Raw genomic sequence first — 19572 nt, 5'->3', positions numbered from 1 at the left:
CTCAAACTTTTGCAAAATTACAATTTTGCCCCTAAACTTTTGCATATTTACACTTTTGCCCCTAGACTCAGGAATTAAACTTCATCCCTTATTCTTATGTTTTATGACATGATGATCATTTTTCCCTTCTATGGCAACATCAAATTCTCACTCTAACACATAGTTATGAACAATAACAACTTTTACCTATTAAGCCGTTTTACTCATTTTTGCTTAAAACCGCTTAGCAAAAGTTATTTAACATAATTTCAGCCTTCATATTTTACCATAAAACATCAAAATAAACACATTTCACCTATGGGTATTTTTCCAAATATGAACCCTAGCTTAAATTATTGCTAGAATAAGCTTAATCAAGTTACCGGGATTCCAATATCGTAAAGAACTTGAAAAATGGGGCTAGAATGGACTTACTATTGAGCTTGGAAAGCTTGAAAACCCTAGCCATGGATTCCCCCATGCTAATTTCGGCCTCCATGAAAAAGATGAGTCAATTTTGGCTTTATTTTCCCTTTTTATTTCTTTTAATTACCAAATGACTAAAATGCCCTTAAGAACTTTCTTTAAAATTTTGTCCTATGCATGCCCATTTTTGTCCAGACAAAATATAATGGTCTAATTTCCATTTAAGGACCTCCTCTTTAAACCCCCATTTCAATTAAGTACTTATGAATTAGAACACATATTTTGTAACTTTTGCAATTTAGTCCTAAAAGTCCAATTAAGCACTTTATCAGTAAAATTTCTTAACGATATTTTTACACAATATTTTAATTAATAAATAAACCTTAAAACTTAATCAGAATAAATTTTTTGACTTCGTATTCATGGCTCTAAAACCATCGTTCCGTTTAGGCCCTAAATCGGGCTGTTACAACAACTTCTACAAATAAGCCCTAATAGGCAAATTAAACATACAATCTATAAAATTTCTTATCAATACTCTAACACATGCATCTAATCACTCGGTAAATCATAAAAATTAATCGAAATAAACTTTTCTATCTCAAATTTATGGTTTCGCAACCACTATTCCATTTAGGCCCTATTTCGAGATGTTACAGGAACTCCTTTTCCCAAACTTGAATATCTATTATTATAATCTAAGTCCTTATTGGAACTTTAAAAATGTTACATCATTCCTGATTTGTCTTATCAAAAGTCTACAACTTTCAAGAAACCTAATTGAGTATTCCCTTATCCTTTAACTATTTTGGTTCACGTGTAGTTGGGTTCTGACTGGATTACCTTGCAACTTAGCTTGTACGGTACCACAATTAATTGGCACACCATAACCCTGGAGCAAGCTCAAATTCCCGATACCATTTTACGTGATCGCTGGTCTTATTCCAACTAATACAGTCACTTGATAAGGAACCTTTACTAAATTAACAACATATTTGTATACACCCACTCTATTCGCCAAAAGAGGCACTTAGGTGAAGCCTACTCCACCAATCATATTACTTTAGGACTATACGTCAAACCTTGTACTCGCTAGAACAGAGGTGTTACAGGCTTGATTTTTGTTTTCCTTGTTGTTTGGTTGTGTTCAAGGTTGTTTTTAATGAGTTTGGAAAATGTTTTTTGTGTGTTCAAAGTCTCAGATCAATTTATGGCCACTACGAGTAAGTCTAAAGGAAAGGAAAAACTTGTTTGAGCTTTTGGGTAGTAAGCAGAAGTGTGACTAGTTAGTGTTCGAAGTCGTTGATGGTATGCGTGATTCGTAGTGTTAATCAGGAGCTTATGTTTAGCCTAAACTCCTATCCTAAGTTTCGAGAGTAAGTCTTCCCTTTACTTGTTCCTTGTGTCAAAAAGTCATGCATGAGTAAGTTGGATTGTGTTGTGTGATGCTATGAAAATATGTAATACGTGAAAATATGATTATGTGATATGTGATATATTATTTTTAAAGTGCACATATGAGATTTGATATATGATTGTGGCACTTAAAGTGCAATTAAATGTGAATCCGATAAGCATATATTGTGTATGAGATTGTGATGTGAATTAATGAATATGAACAGAGGTTATATGCATTAAAACAATAATTAAATATGTGTAATTGTGGATATTTTGGCCTTATGATCTCTTGAAACTATTGGATATAGTTGGCATGCCATAGGATTGTGAGTACTCACCTTTCTGTTTTTTGATTTGGGTGTTGAGGCCTCGGGACAGGTTCGAGAGATAAGGGAATGTCAAACTAAGCTCCATTTATCAGGTCATGTTGGTGTGTTAGAGAATTTTTAGCTTTATGCTAAATTTATGGGACATGTTAGACTCTTTAAGTCATTGGTGTGATGGAGATCCATTTATCTAATGTGTAGTGATAGAGTCCACTTTTACGTTTCATAATCTCAAGCTGTCAAAATTATCATTATTTGAATTATTTATGAGTTATGTTGTGTGTAAATGTATGTGAGAGAATATGCTAGCCTTGTGAGATAATGAAGCATGATTATGTTATTTTGCCTTGATGAATATATAGTTGTGAATGTGCCTTACTATGCTTTTACTTAACTTATGTTGTTGTGTATGCTTTGTGGTAATTTTGAACATTCATTAAGCTTGAAAAAGCTCACACTCTTTCCCTAAAATTCATAGGCTAGTAGTACATTCAAAGAGTGTGGAGTGGGAAGGCATTGGTCTATCCAAGTCATAACTTTTGAGTTGGTGGTTTTATGATTTTTTGGACAGTTGAATAAGCAAATATGGGTTATAGTATAGTTATTATTATTTTGGGATTGGACTTATGGATTGTTGATATTGTTTTTTGACTTTGATTGTGGATATTTTGATGCTTGAGAATGAGTTTGATAATGCATGCTATGTTTTCTCGTTGAATATGTAGTAATAGGACATGTAAAATGGTTAAAAGATGATAGTAGGCTTGGTTGAGTTGAACATTACTGGTATAATGAGTTGGAATATTGTTTCAAGCATGAAGAACATTTTAACTTGTGAATGTTAGCATTTTGGGTAAAAGTATCGATACTCGGGACCAAAATATTGATACCATGAGAATGGAACGTTTTCAAAAATCAAAAGTAATCAAATTTGGTATCGATACCCAATCATGAGTATCGATACTCGTGATAAAATTTCGATACCTCTGGAAGGGTATCGATAAAACGTCTTGAACCAAAACTGGCAGAGAGCTAAAATGGTATCGATATTTGCTTTAGGATTGATACCTAACACATAAACATCAATGCTTGCTTATTTAGAATTAATACTCACGCTGGATTTCAAAAATTTTCAAAATGGTCCTTTTTTCTCGAATAATTATATTTCTAATATTTAATACAATGTTAAATTAGTCATGACTTCATCTCTAAAGGTTGATAGTGGTAGCCATTGCTCTTATTTGACATTATGTATGCATGTGTATACGTTCCAATAGTTGTTGTAGCATCATGTAACTCGAGTCCGGCGACAGACCGGATGAAGGGTGTTACAGAGTTGGTGTCAGGTTGACTCATAACACCAATTCAATTAGAGATTTAATTAATAGTATAGATATATACCACTGATGGATGAAATAAATTGTGCACACTAAAATAAAAATGTATAAAAAATATTGAAATGAAGCTTTGGTTGAGTGATAAATTTAAGACTTTAATAATCCAATTGACATGGTTTCAAATCTTACGATATGCATATTTTTATTAGCTTTTTAAATAAAAAGACTAAAGTGCCCTCAAATAATATAACTTATTTTAATTATGGAATAACCTTTCCATAGTTCCCCTAACCAAGTTTATGTTCGGTTAACTTGTGACACCAACTCAATAAAATACGTTATAGATAGTAGGGTAAACTACCAAAATAGTCACTTTTGTTTGCCTCAGGTTACATTTAGTCACTTATGTTTGAAATGTTACGTTTTAGTCACTTATGTTATCGTATTGTAACATTCTAGTCATTGAGCCGTTAATTGCCATTAACGATGTAATGGTAAGCTGACTCGGCATGTTAAATCATCATTTCAAATGAAAATTTTAAGTTAAATTTTACAATTGGTTCTATATTTTTTCATTTTCAGCAATTTAATTTTTTTTCTTTTATCTTCTTTTAACTTTCTTTTGTTTTTCTTTATTTTCCATTCTCTTCTGCTTCTCCCTCTATTTTCCTTCCTTCTTCATTTTTTTTAACTTAGTTTTTGTATGTTTTTCATTTGTTAAAACTAGTCCACAAGCTCGCCTCACTCGAAAAAATTAAATTGTTCAAAGCAATAAAAGTATAAGGACTAGTTTTAACAAATGGAAAACATAGAAAAACTACATTAAAAGAAATAGATAAGGAAAACAGAAGGAGAAGCAGAAGAGAATGGAAAAAAAAAAGAGAAAGTTAAACGAACATAAAAGAAAAAAAATAAATTGTTTCTAACATAAAATGATTTAATGTGTCACGTCAGCTTATCGTTACACCGTTAATGACAATTAATGGCTCAATGACTAAAATGTTACAACACAATAACATAAATGACTAAAACGTAATATTTCAAACATAAGTGACTAAAATATAACCTGAAGTAAACAAAAGTGATTGTTTTGGTAGTTTCCTTAATAGTATAAATATAGTTTAACTACTAAATAATAAAATTTTATTGGTGCAATATAAGTTTTAAAGAATACTAAAAACACAATTCATAATGATTAAGTATCAATTGCTAATTAGAATACATTTTAAACTTATTTAGGTAAATGAAATAATATATGATTAACTTTTTATTTATTACCAAAAAAACTTTCTTTTGTATTTCACTTTTCGTGCAATCTTTAGGCAGGTTTTATATAAATCAAGTTATGAACAACTTCCAAATGTAGCAAAAATTTAAAGGTAAATGCTTCCTAAAATAAATAGAAACCTCAAAATAAAGAAAAAGAAAATTTTATGTTAGAAGCATAATAAAACCTAAACAAAACTAAATATTAATTTAATTATCCAAAAGTTAATCATCAATTACTACTTTAAAAGTCCATGATCAAATAAATAGTCACGACAATGAAAAAGTATATATAACATCACTTTACGCAAAACATATAAGACTTAGTAGCCTAAGTAGGATTGGGTTAATGACAAATGTATATAAAATAAAATAAAAAGATTAGTATTTGATATATAAGCAGTATATTTTATTTTTATTCTACAAGTAATCTTAAAAATTTGTCATGTGTATCTTTTTCTAATATTGTATTATATCCTTCAAAGATGATTGTCAACCCTATCTTACTTTAAGAGTCGAAAACTCCATTACCAATGTATTGAATGTTATTCCTAATAAAAAAAATAAAAGAAGATATATATGTATATATATAAAAGATACGTGGTAAATTTATAAATCTATTTATATAGTTAAAAAAATGCACGATAATATATCAAATGCTGACCAATAATTTAAATGATATTAAATGTTACACCAAAACCATATCTTATTTTTTTAAAAATAGATTTAATTTTCTTTTTAATTTTTGTAATTCCTTATTTTTGAAAACACCTCTCATATTATTATTCTATTCAAATGTCTCCTTAATTAGCTTAAACCAACTTCTCAGTTAATTTATGTATATATATTGAAAAATAATTTATGTGGAGAGAGAAGTGAAAACTGTCACATCAATGAATGCGCCATGTAGAATGGGTTTTTATTCTCTCTCCTAAAAACGCGCCCTGTACGTGTCTTATAGGGAGCATTTTCACTTAGGTAAAATTTGTTTTTTTCTTTTTTTTTTCCTTGTGGTTCAAAATTAAAAGTTTGTAGATTTATTTTTATTCGTGTTTGAAATAGACATGGCTATAGTTTTAAGGAATGTTTGAATTTACTATAGTGCCGTGGACCTGGGTAACCTACAAATTTCATCTACCATGTGAGTATAGAGTCATCTACTGGGAAGTCGAATTGTGTTTCATCTCAACTTGGAATGTTTGAATTTATGATAGTGCCATGGACCTAGGTAACCTACAAATTTCATCTACCATGTGAGTATAGAGTCATCTACTGGGAAGTCAAATTGTGTTTCATCTCAAGGTCCAAGTTGATGGTGATTATACAGTCTAGGGTTGAAGTGTAACTAGGGTTTCAAGTCTACAAAAGTTATGCTGTCACGAGATGGAGCATAAATTGGGTCATAGATGACGATGGTTATGCGGACATGACAACAAGTTTCCCATCAGAAGAGAATGCTTTATAAAACTCAAACATAAATACAATGAAGAATTATAACCTGTGACAGCATTAGAGTGTAACAGGTTATACTAACAAGGTCACCGCCTTCGGTGAAGATGGACAACACGAATAACTTGATTGTATTGGAAGGCCCCTTGTGTTTTCCTTCATCGCATCTATGTTTGAGTATTAGGAAATGTGCTCTTCTGATGAGAAGACTCATTGTTGTGCCTGCATTAGCATCGTCATTTATGGCCCCATTCATGCTCCATCCCTTAACAGCATAACCTTCATGCTTTATCCCTTAACGGCATAACCTTTGTTAACTTGAAGCCTTAGTTACACTTCAACCTGAGATGGTATAATCACTATCAACTTGGACCTCGAGTTACAAAATGATGTCAGCTTCTCAAGTGTTGGCGTCATACTCACACAAAAGGTGAAATTTGTAGGTTACCAAGCTCCATGACATCACAGTGAACCCAAACACAACTTAAAACTATGACTACGTCTCTCTCAAAGCGAGAGAAATCTGTAAACCTAAAAATTTCAACACGCAAGAAAATACAATTTAAAAGAGATTAAGATGTGGTGAGTAGGGGGTGAAGAAGGAGTGCTTATATAGGGAATGGGGCGGGATATAAAGGGAAAAAATATTTTTATCTTGGGAATCTCGAGTTACAGGGCTCAAAAGCAATCAAGCTAGGGTGGTTGAAATGGCTAGAGAGAAAACACTCCTTCGAATTTTATATATTTTTTATAATTTTTTGAAATTTTTATAATTTTACATATAAAATCTGTTATTCGAATTATTCGAGTTATTCGAATTGTAAAATTCAACTCGAATTATAAATTTTAAACTCGCAACTTGATTGTATAGAAACCAAACCAATTTAATAAATTTGTTTTGTACATTTGTTTTGTACATTCTAAATGAGTGTACATTTCGGATGGAAAACAAAGTATATAAAAATTACAAAATAAAATAATAACTTAGTCATGGGTGTCTCGAATGTCTACCACAAATGGATGGGCGTTGAGCACGCCTAGGGTTTCGTCGTACTATTGCATTTAAAGGTTACTCATCGACTTCGTATTCACCTTGGCATGCACGTTGGGGTTGATCGCTGACTTCGTCTCCTTCCTTCGTGGTTAAACCCGATCATGTCGTAGCCACTCATCGTGGATCCTTTCGAGTTGAGTCGGCGGTTGCGAGGATGACCCACCTTGGTAAAAAAACGATGCTAAGGGTGTTTGTAACACTATTAATGGGTTACTATATGGTGTTGCCTGGCCTAATTGCGAATAGAAGGTGGGAACTGAAGACGATACCAGATGCGTCGGTGTTGTTGGCGAAATTGGCATGTAATATGGCAGGTAGGTGACGGTCGTGCATAATATATCCTTGGAGAAGGTGTTGATGCAAGAAATGATGAGGAGTCCTGTGGTGTTTCTGTAAAATAAATTGGTGTTGAATTGATGCATAGAATGATTATGTGTGTTGTGGTGGTTGTGTAAAATAAACTGGCACTGAAGGTGATAATGCAGGGAAAGAGTGTGTATGATGTGATGATTGTGACAAAAAGACTGGGTTAGAAGAAAAATAAATGAACCACATTGATGGGAGGTTGCATAACAATTGGGTCCTCCGATACAGATGGAGAAGATGTCAATCCCGCCGCATCTCCATCACTTGACCTAGGATTGATGGACCCTCGTTTTGGCCTCCAACGATGATGTTTTCTACTCCTCTCTGAATCTGACAGTAGATACAGCTTGTCATTATGCCTAAACCAATCCATGTAATCTAGAGATGTCACCAAATCTGATGTGAGAAATGGTTCACGCGTTGACAAAAAATCATACCTACGCTCCCACATCTCGATATACTTCTTGTGGAATGTTGGCCAATCTTCCTCGAGTCTCCCCCGCAAGTTGATCTTGTGGAGGTCATCGAGCTCCTAGGTTGGTGGCGGAATATGTTGCGTACACCCGAACTACCGCATGACTTGGTCGGATTCATGCATCTCAACCGTTGCAAAAAAAGAAAAATGGCACTTTTACGTGCCAAATGTTACGATTGGCCAAAAATTTGGCCAAGACACATTCTTAAATCCTCGAATCCACATGCGACATTTATACAAATTGCATTATGAATTTATAATTTTAGAACATGCATAATATTTAATTTCAAGTGCTAGAATACATATTATATAACTTTGAAATTCATAAGCCAATCTCTTCTTCAGTTTCTTGATCTAAAGCTAGTCGGATATCCTTGAGTTCGGTTGGTATACCGTTGTGTCTCGCAGGTTGTTCCATTTATTCAAATAATATGTTATTTCAAAATTAAAACAATCAAAAATAAAAACGATAATGATATTGTGGAATGAATTTTACTATATGACGAGTGGGAATTCGTAAGGGAGTTCCGCTCGGGGGTGTAAAAATGGTAGTCGATACCATGGCCACGATTGGAAAAGGAGCATGCAATCATCGATTTTGGCTTTATCCGATATCGTCATTCGACACATTTCTCGATACATGTCGCTAGCACCGTTGATCTCCAACTAATTCGTCATGATTCCTTCAAGTCGGCTAGTAGTAGTAGCCACCTCAAATACACCAGATTGCAAGATTTATCTAGCATTAGCAGACCCCCGATTAACCTCAAAATGAATGCGCGCGCAAATTATTCCTTTTCGATGTCGCTCACTGAAGCCTCGATAGTTTGGAAGTTGTCCTCCAACCATCTCATCTCGATCTAGCTACCCCTAAACTTGTTCAGCACCGTCCCTAGCAGTTGGTCGCATGTTGCACTCCAATCGGCACTAACAACTGGCCCCATAATGACATTCTGATCGACCGATAGACCAAGTTGTAAACTGACGACCTCGAGTGTAATTGTACACTTTCCACAAGAAAGATGGAATCCATTTCTCGATCAAAGCACTAATGAATGGGGGGTCCAATTTAATCCCTCGAACATACGAGCTGCGTATAAAAAGCCTGCATCTCGCAAGTATCCATGAATGACCTCTGATGCACCTTCGCTTAAGTTGTTTATATATGTCTCCAAAATCCGATCTTCAAGCTGAGTATATAAACATAAAAAATTAAAAATCTAAACATAATAATTAACTACTTAAATTTAAATAGTTTAATAAATTTCCTTACCATTTGTAATTGAACGCCGAAGATATGCTTGTCATCCAAATAAATAAGTTGATTTGCCATTTAAAATATATAAGAAAATAATAAACCCAAAGAGAATAAAATTCAAAAAATAATTAAAAATAATAGTTGAGGATTGAGAATTAAAAATTTGAAATTGATAATTAAAAATTGAAGATTGAAAATATAAAATTGGAAAATGGGTATTAAAGATTAAAGATTGAAAATTTAAGAAGGAAGAATAATTATGGAGTATTTGGTTGAAAAGAATGAAGGTTTAAGGGGTCTGTATAGGAATTTTTATGGCTGCTGGACCCCTACTAGTTGCTGGAAAAGTTACTGCTGAAATAGTTACCGTTGAAAGAAAACCCGTCCTACAGGGCGCGTTTTCACTGATGTGGTAATAAAAACACGCCTTGTAGGATGCATTTTTGTTCTCTATCCTAGAAACATGTCCAATAAGTCGTGTTTTCCTTTCTCTCTCCAAAAACAGCGTAGGTCAATAAATTTTAAGAAAATTAATCTAGTTTTTTAAATATTTTTTTCAGCATATATACACAAATTAACCCAACTTCTCATATGGTAGACCTTAGATAGCCATCTATTGAAATTTTAAGAGCAAACATTAAGTTAGTGTTTGAAAAGCACCTAGTAATTGAATTTAAGTACAATTACTTGTGTAATGTTATAATTCGTGAGTTCCATTGAATTGAGTATAATTGGAGCACCCGATTACACTTTTCAATTCTTGAAGAAAGGTGAGAACTAGAGTAATTTCGTGGGTAATTACACCAAAATCCTATTACCCTATGGCTTTCTAAACACTCATGGTTTAACTTCAAAAAAAATATTCTTATACAAGTTTTAAGTTATAACGATTATATTATAAGCATTAACACGTATGAGTATTTGGGATGGATACAACAAAAAAATTATATTATAAAATATAAAGTTATAAAAATATTATATTATTTAAATCCTAAAAATTTCTAAAATTATGATTTACGTGTTATAAAAATATTATAATATACTTATTTATAAATGGTTATGGAAAAATAGATATAATTTATTTATGTGTCCATGTTTTATATTATTAAAATAAAATATTTATAAAGAATAACTTTCTAAAACTATGGTAAAAAATTATATTAAATGTTGTAAAAATTATTGGAAGCTTTATAAAACTTTTTTTATAAAAGTTATGTATTATAATTTTATATTATTTAAGCTTAATTTACATATTATAAAAAAAGTTATAACCTAGCATAATTTTTCTCTAAATTAAGTTTATATAAGTTTTTATAATCAAAACTACACATTGTTTGCACCGTGAACTCAAATATTATGTTGTAGTTGCTAGTTATGTAAATACAAAAAAAAAATTCTAGTACCATATTATAAGGTACGATATTGTTTGAGAGAATAGAGTCAAACACAAGCAACAAAGACAACTCGTGAACACTTTAAATTGATTAATTCAAAACTTCGAAATGTGGTTAAAAGGACATTTGTTATTCTAAAAAATGATTTCCCACATTAAGAACATCACTTCAATATATTATGAAAAAGAAAATAAGGTTAAATCGTACTAGCATGTTTATACTTCATAACTTCATTCGTAGGTGGAATTGAAATGATCTATACGTAGAAAAGTACATGAAAGAAGAAAATCTTGATAATCTTAATGATACAGATGCAAATTTAGATGATAAAGAACTCAATTAAGGACCAAAGAATGATGATAATGGAAATATGTTAAATGTTAAAATGAATAACATAACAAATATGAAATGTTAGAGCAATTAGATAAATTTGCATATAATGTTTATTTTTCTTGTTATTTATGTTTGTAATAATATAATCAACTATTTTCTTAGACTAGCTTATGCATATGATAATTTGATTTTAAATTTTGTTAGTTGCTTAGAGATTTTGTATTATACTAATAATTCTTTATAGTAATTAATATTTTTTTAAAACATATAAATTATGTACTTAAAATTTATACTACTTAAACATGACATAAAAAATTATGTTACATACAAAGAATTACAATTTTTATAATTACTATCCTGAGTACTATACTTCCATCCAATTATTGCGTTCTCCAAATCCACCCTAAGAATTAAAACATCCTATAGCTCTTTCAACGAAAAATCATCAAAATTAGAAAATTCATAGATACAAAGTGAGAGGAAAATAATATTTAGTAATATCAACAAAATTAATTAATAAATAAGTTACATAATTAAAATTTTAACACCTTGAATTGTTTTAGTTGATCTTTTATATATTAAAAAAAAAAACACACTGCATTAGGGAAAAAATATTGCGTTTGTAGAGAGTTTCAAGTATGGAGAGGTGAAAACCATGCAAAATTTGCTTCTATACTTATTAAGAGACTCGCCTTGAATGTTTAATAACAAAGGTGAAACCCAAGAAAACGAATTGGAAATATTAAGGAAATATATTTAAATTTTAAAACTTGCATTTCTTCAATTTTAATATTATATTTATTAAAATAACATAAAGATTATCCCAATCAACTCTAATAAGTATTCTAATCAATAATAATTAGGCATACTAAAAAAGCATTCTTAAAGAAATAAAATTTGCATCCTAAAGATGATGTTAAAAAAGGCAACCATGAATCTTGAAAGGTTAATTTTCATACACCATAACTCGAAATGAAAAATACACTAGTTCCAAAAAAAAAAAAGGGGGGGGGGAAAGATTAGAAAAGAAAAGAAAATGGTCTAAATTATAGTAGGGTTGATTAGTTGAAACAGTTGAAAACATTAACTAGAAAAAGCATAAATCTGCTCTGTTGGGATAAAGTTAGGGAGGACCTAATTGGAATTATAGGTGTGAAGTTATAGACGTCAAAATTCATGGATATATTGGATCTGAATTATCGTAAGTGGACCAATGTCTAAATGTTAAGTTAAGCTACATGAATAATAAATTGAAAAGCCAAAGAGATAAATGGGAAGAAAAGGAGACACTTGGTTGGGAACTTAGAACTTGGAAGGGCTAACCTTGTCAATGGCATGCATACATACATACATAGCCACAAATATTACAGCTATCAGCTATGCTATGCTAATAATAGAGATTCCAACTTGCAAAGAATCAGCATAGTGCAAACAGAAGTTAAACATAAAACCTGCTGCTTCAACATCTAATTTGAAAACATGCTGGATGCTTAAATGAAACTCAAAAAGTGACATACCTATTTGCACCCACAAAACGTAGTTTTAATGTCCAGATAGACTGACATGTCTTCATTCCACCTCAAAATGTAGTCATCTTGACTGGAAAACAACTCAAACGCATCATTGCATAAGTTCACACATCAAACACCTACTGTGGCGTCAACAAATTTTATTTTATCTTATCATCCCACGATCGGGTTTTAGACAGCCTCAACTTGTTGGTGGCGGTCCCGCCTGCCCTAGCATCAACCGCTTTCATTTGCCCATAGCTGTAAATTGACTCCATGGACCAAACAGTGGTAAAGAACACTTTAAGCCTAAGGGTCAGTCAAGAGTTTCAACTAGGACTGCAACTTCAGTCTTATCTCAAATTAACAACTTTTGAAGTTTGAACCAACCAGTGGTTAACATGTTCAAAGATCGAAACTTAACCACCTACCTACAATGACATGCACCTATGCTACTCGAACTAGTGTGGGACTGTCAGAAAGGACAGGTATGTGTTCCGCACAAGCATGTGTCCACCACAGGTATATCCCCATACCAAATATGTGTCAAACATGAGTGGTAGAAACAGGTATTTCAAGCAAAAAGAAAAGTCCTAGCAACATGAAATGTAACATTTCAACTATCACTGTTGCAGTCACTTGATGAAAGCATTAAAACAAAAAACGTTGTAGTAGAGATGCCACGAATTTCATAATCAATACAAACATTCATTATGGTGGTGTAACCACTAAAAATAATTTAACATATTTACTGCAACGGCTAAAATGTTGAGAGATCAGAAGAGAGAGAACAAAGATTCTCCTAGCACCATGAGCTTTTCTAAATATATAAAGACGCAATGAAGGGAATAAAACCGTGTCGGTAAGACCTAATAGGAATTTAGAGTTGTACCTCATTTGCATCACAAGTAAAGAAAATTTTAACAGAAAGCGCCTCGTGAAACAATATGATAAACAAGCATAATCTTTTAATTTTATCTGCAAAGGTGCAAAGGAAACAAAACTGGATCAAACCTGTGATAGTGAAACTTATATAACCATACCTACTCCAAGACCAATTAATAATGTACCTACTAAAACAACACACGCCTTTAGAAGTATAAGCTGCATGAGAAACCCCACCTGGAATTTCCAGGGATCATCGATGATAACAACCAACCCTGATGTGTTTCAGACTATTTCAAAATCCCTCGCCTTTAACAGTCTATTAAATCAGTGGGGATAATAAATACAGAATCTACACAAAGTCCTCCTTTAGAGTGTGTGCAATCTATCTGTTTCATGGAAAATCTGACTTCGGTGACTGTCTCTGAGTTGCTGACAATAAATTCACCTACCTTGTACTCTATCCAGCATCCTCGTTTATGGTTTCTATTTTCATAATCTTGTTCCATATCATCTAAATAGCACTCACATGATGCTAGCTGACCATCAGTAGTAGACAACTCAAATCTTACAGGCTTTATGTCCCAACCATGGGTGTGCTCAAAACTAGACACCCGTCTTCCCAACCTTTTGGAAAATCTTCCAAGGTGAATCCTGAATGACAGAGTATAGACATCAGCAGGAAGAGGGAACTTCACAACTCCATCAACTTCAAACCACCATATTTGCAGCAAATAGGCCACAATATGGAACCTGCAAGAAGAGCAACGTAGAGGGTACTTGTTCAAATTCGTTAACCAAAAGCTGGGGTGAAAAAAACGTGGAAACATATTAATGACCAAAACAATTTTGCAAAATAATTTTTCAATAACACAAAATTCTGAACAGTGACTGCAGCAATTGTTAACGTTCCCAGTGGACATTGACTCTTAACAGAGCAAGAAAAGAAGTTCAATAAGAATTTTGCAATTAAGTAATACACTGTTTTCATTGACCAATTGAGAACTGTGAAGAATGACTGCATCAGTGTATATAATTATTAAAGGAAAAAGGTCACTGGGAACCCATTCTTTTGTCACACTGTAATACGTTCGAGAGGAATAAAGATGTGGGTAACATTACATCCTATCTAGAAATACATGCCTCTAGCACATTCGAAAATTGATCTCCCTAAATGCTTCAGACAACCAAAACAGTAAGTCAAAATTAGCCCCATTTTATATATCTTCTATAAGTATAAAAGCATCTATACACTGTCTAAAGAACAGAAAGAAAAGAAAAGTAATCACTCTACTAATGAAATGCATATAGATATAGTCACAAGATAAAGACAATCATTAAAATTCAGATCACTCTTCACCAGAAAATAGAGAATTAACTTTATTGACAGGATCAACAATACTGTGGCCGTGATCATTATGATCAATACAAGAACCATTCCCAGTTGAAGAAAATTAGAAAAAAGTTGAATCATGCTAAGTAACCAATGAGAACTGATGACATGAGAGTACTAAAACCCGGAAAGCCTACTTGAACAATAAATTTATGCTTCTATAGAGCCCTTAATCACAAAGTCTCCTACTTCAGTAATTGTACCAAGAACTTGAGATCTATCATGCCTAAATAAAGGACTGGAGAGTTTATGGGAAAGCGAAGGGCTACCCTCTTATCATATGCATAGGCATTGCAAATAAATAAATAAATAAGCTCCTAGTAATCAATCAAAAAAAAAAAAAGGATAAAAAAGGCTCCATGTAGGCCATCAATGGATTAATCATCAATATGAAGGAAGAAACCTGAAACCAGCCAGCCCTATCAAAGTGCTAGGAGTCCATTTAAAAATCATATAGAGTTTAAACATAGAATTTTTAAATGGAAGCCTACAGATGCAAAGATGGGAATGTTTTTGAAGAGTTTTATTTATCCTTTTACAATTTAGAATATAATAAAGCAAATACCAAGCAGAATTTCCATAGCTTCTCCTCGGCCGTCATTTTCTCCTTGTTATCGCTTTGTCTGGTGTTTTCTTGTCTGGGTTTCTATTAGTGTCTTTAGATTCTGATCTTTGGTTCTATTACCTGAACACTCTTCATCTTGAGAGATAAAAACTGACAACTGTTTTTAATTGAAAGTTCTCTACCATTGGTTTCCAAACAATTACGTGCTTTTATCTTAGATGTGGACTGGCCAGTTGCTCTAGGGACTCAAGAGATATCCCATTTCCTCAAGGCAAAATCTTAAAGTAATTAACATGGGACAAATACAGCGACCTGTAGTTTAAAACATATATCAAACAAGGGAATAGAATAATACTTAAGAAAGACCAAAGCATTAATGTTTTTAAAGACTTGCACAATATATAATCATCTAAATGAAAGGACAAACTTCTAAAATCGTAGTGCATGTAAAAAAGTAGGAAAATGGTCAGTGTTCTGTTCACTGAACAGATAACTGATCAACCCTTATTAACTCGGACCTTACACTGATGATAAACGCCAGTTCAAGCATGGAAGACAGTTATGAACAATGTATAAAAGGGAAAAGAAATTGAAAGTTTATCAGATTATCGGCTTCCATATGCTTATTTGTATATTCGACAAAGAGTTTCACCATTAAAATAGCATATGTAATCCAAAATAAACAAATCTAGGAAGGTAAAATCATATGGAAAATATCTGTAAAACGAAAATCTCAATTTACTAGGAAGATTTGAAAAAGTAAACTAAACCTAGGCAGCACTATATCCATTCATGAAAGCTCACACTTCCATATGGTGATACAGCTCTATCAAACAAAATCATCTTTCTTATCCCGCTCTTCAGACCAAATATACCTTGAGATTAAGAATGTGGCAACCAAGACAAACACCAAATGCCATACATCATGCATATATGTATGTATACATTTATTTATGCGTATATGTATAAGCATATATACATACATCATCTTGAGCTCAATAATTAATGATCAACAAAGATACAAATATTCAGAGGTTTCAGCCTTTCCACATAATACCATTTGTATAAAAACAACATCAACAAGCAGCAAAGCCTAGAAAATAGCAGTTGATTAGCATCCAAATGCATTTCCTTCCACCAAAGGAAAAAAAAGGTGTAGATTGATAATACAATTTACCAAGAGTTCCATTCCAAGAAATATATAGCTTATCCATCGACATGCTCCATGTAGAAGAAAAATTATAAGCAACTAATTCTACTTTATGCTAGTTCAAGCAATCAATACAAAAATCCCACTCCTATGGTTAAAAAAATTTACTAGAAACATTTCAAGATACAAGTATATCAATCCCATATTAAGTGAACGTCAAATTAATAAATTCCACTTGAAACTTTAGCATCGAAATGTGATGATGTTAATATCAAACCTAGATTCTTCAGTAGCAACCCTATTCCAATATCTCCGATCATCGATTCCAGTAATTGCCATCCCTTTTGCAGATATTGCCATGCATACCCTGCCTGTCACTCTGTCTAGCCATACTTCCTGCATCACCCCATGTTCAACCGTCAATAATCTTCACTTGCTCATCTAATGATAATAAAGCAGCTAAACCAAACAAAAAGGGAAAATCATTTAAAAAGGAAATGTCTAGATATTTAAAACAATAATCAAAAGGTACCGGGTGAAAAAAAAACGAACTTCTATAATGACCTACCTTATATCCATCATCAAAAGGTACCGGGCGAGAAAGAAGCGCAAAAATGTCTTTCTTGGACATGTTCTGGTACCTCTCAGGAGGCAACAAATTTAGCAGATCTTGATAATTAGTGGGTAGCTTCTTTACCCAGATGGAGTCGGAGGAGGCAGCCCCTCTAAAGGCGCGATTCAACCTGGCGAGATTGCAAATCTCCGGGGGCGTCAAGTTCATGAAAACGCAGGCCAAGCAGCCCTCGGGTATGTCCCCCAATCCTGGTGTCATCTCGGTCCTATTGGTTCCCTCCGTTCGTCTGGAAAGGGAGGCACCCATGAAATCCTTTCTCTTTAAAAAATACCTTGTATTTCTATTTATAAAAATTCAGTGTTTTAGAGGTAGGTTGGTAGTGAGAAGAGTGAAGAGGGGAGGGAGAAAATCTGTGGATATTTTCTACCATTTTACTTTGGTTTGTTTTTTCCGGGAAAATGTGTGTTTGGGGGAGGTGGGAAAGAAACCGAGGCAAAAATGTTTGTTTAGAATTTACCTAGACAGACTTTTGAGGATGCGTTTGGTGGGGTACATTAACCGAAACGGAAATGGAATGCAGCTCTTCTTTTTATCATTTTTTCTATAACAATATTTTTTTTTTTTATGTCATATGCACATCAAGGACACCCATATTTTACTATTACAATCATACTCCGACTTCAGATTTTTCTCTTACCATATATCTTCTTCATTATAATTCTAAAATTATTTATAATCTCTCTTAATTTATAAATAAAATGATTAACGTTTTAACATACTCAAACAAATGTCCTTCTATATTGACAATAATATTCATATCAATCGAGATAAAACTCAAAAACCCAACTTTAAATTCTTAAAGAAAATATTTAATTAAATTACATCAAATAAATATCTTGATGAACATGATGAAACTGTAAAAGTTTTATCCTCTAATCTATTAAAAGAAAAAAAAGGACAAAACTTGATCTTTCCATAATCTTTGTTTCCTTTTAGGAATTTTTTTAAAAAGAATTTTATGGATGCCCATTATAACTATACTGAATATTTTTCATCCAAATTAGTTAAAATTAAATTTTAATATCCATAATAATCATGTCACATTCTTTATTAAAAATCATCAACTTCAGTTTGTATTATTATTGTTACAATTTCACTTTATTCAATTTGATTCAAATTTCATTTCATTCGACTTAATTTGAAAAAATTTTAAATTGAATTAGAATGATAAAATAGGACTCCTAAACTCGATTAACTCGAAATTTTTCACTCGATTCGGTCGAACGCTCACCCTTAGTTTTGATCTTTAATTTTTAATTGTGGTGGATTTTGAATGTTTGTGCTTTAATTTCCATTGGACAATGAAATAATAGTGATGTCGATTGAATTCTATTACTCCATTGATTATTCGATAATTGAGAATTCAATAATAACAAGTTATAGTTTTATTTGGTAATTGTAAAAAATTAGAATTTTAGTTTTACTATAAAAGTATAGTTAATGCATATTTTGGTGTATTTATATGTAGATTTATTTTGTGCGTTAAAAATATGTTTTGGCGCATCTCAAGTTTACTGATAAGAATTGCTTTGATGCATTACTACATTATTTGTTTGATTCAAATTTTAATTGATTTATATGATATATATTTAATGTTTCCATGTGTATATTATTATATTTTAAATAGAATTTAACAAATTGGTTCGACAGATTTATGATTGAACATTTCTTATTAATAGCGATTCCTCGTGGTTTTTTTTTTTTTCGATTAGAAAACCTAAATCATATAAGTTTCTCATGGTTTTAAAACATTATTAGTTAATCAATTAAATTAAAAGAAAAGGGTCTTGAATTTGTGAAATCATAGAAGACGCTATTTTTAAGAAAATAATTCAAATTCAATTTTTATTGGTTTAGTTTTAATAATTGCGGTATTTTATTCATGTCAGTGATTTATATTGATTTGTCTGCTATTATACTTATGAAATTATTATAGTTTTTAAGGTAGTTATGAACTTATTATATTAAATTATATCTTTAATGAATGATAATTACCCTTAACATTCTCTTGATTTTTATGAATTCAGACTTTGACTTGAATCGTGGTGGACTTTATATAAATATATATAAGGTATTGTATATATTATGTATTCATTGTTAAAAGATAAAATCTATTTATGATATGTTTATTTATTTACTTATTTTTTTATATTAATGATATGATTATTTATTATACATGAATTTGGGGATAATATGTGTTGTTAATCCATTAGGCAATTTTCATGAATAGATATTGAATTGATGCAAATAAATAATTTTGAATTTTTGCATAACTCAGGGAAAACTTACCGATTCATATTTTGTTAGTTTTGTAAAGCGATGATTTTTAAATTGATTGCTTGCTTCCAGTTTGGTTGTAGTTGGCTATTAATTTTT

The 19572-nt window shown here is 31.9% G+C and overlaps 1 protein-coding gene across 1 annotated transcript; it reads right to left on the bottom strand.

Annotated features, from left to right (window-relative positions):
- Positions 1-13256: 13256 nt before the first annotated feature.
- Positions 13257-17713, bottom strand: LOC108457699 (F-box protein PP2-A15-like). The gene is made up of 3 exons (XM_017756780.2): positions 17131-17713; positions 16840-16958; positions 13257-14207 (listed from the first exon to the last, which is right to left on the bottom strand). Exons 1-3 carry the CDS (start codon positions 17440-17442, stop codon positions 13766-13768), a joined length of 873 nt encoding a protein of 290 aa, XP_017612269.1. The 5' UTR covers positions 17443-17713; the 3' UTR covers positions 13257-13765.
- Between the last annotated feature and the right edge of the window lie 1859 nt (positions 17714-19572).

Source organism: Gossypium arboreum, chromosome 4, assembly GCF_025698485.1.
Source record: "Gossypium arboreum isolate Shixiya-1 chromosome 4, ASM2569848v2, whole genome shotgun sequence".
Lineage (NCBI taxonomy): Eukaryota > Viridiplantae > Streptophyta > Magnoliopsida > Malvales > Malvaceae > Gossypium > Gossypium arboreum.
The sequence above is the reverse complement of the archived record's forward strand: the minus strand, read 5'-3'. Positions and strand labels throughout refer to the sequence as shown.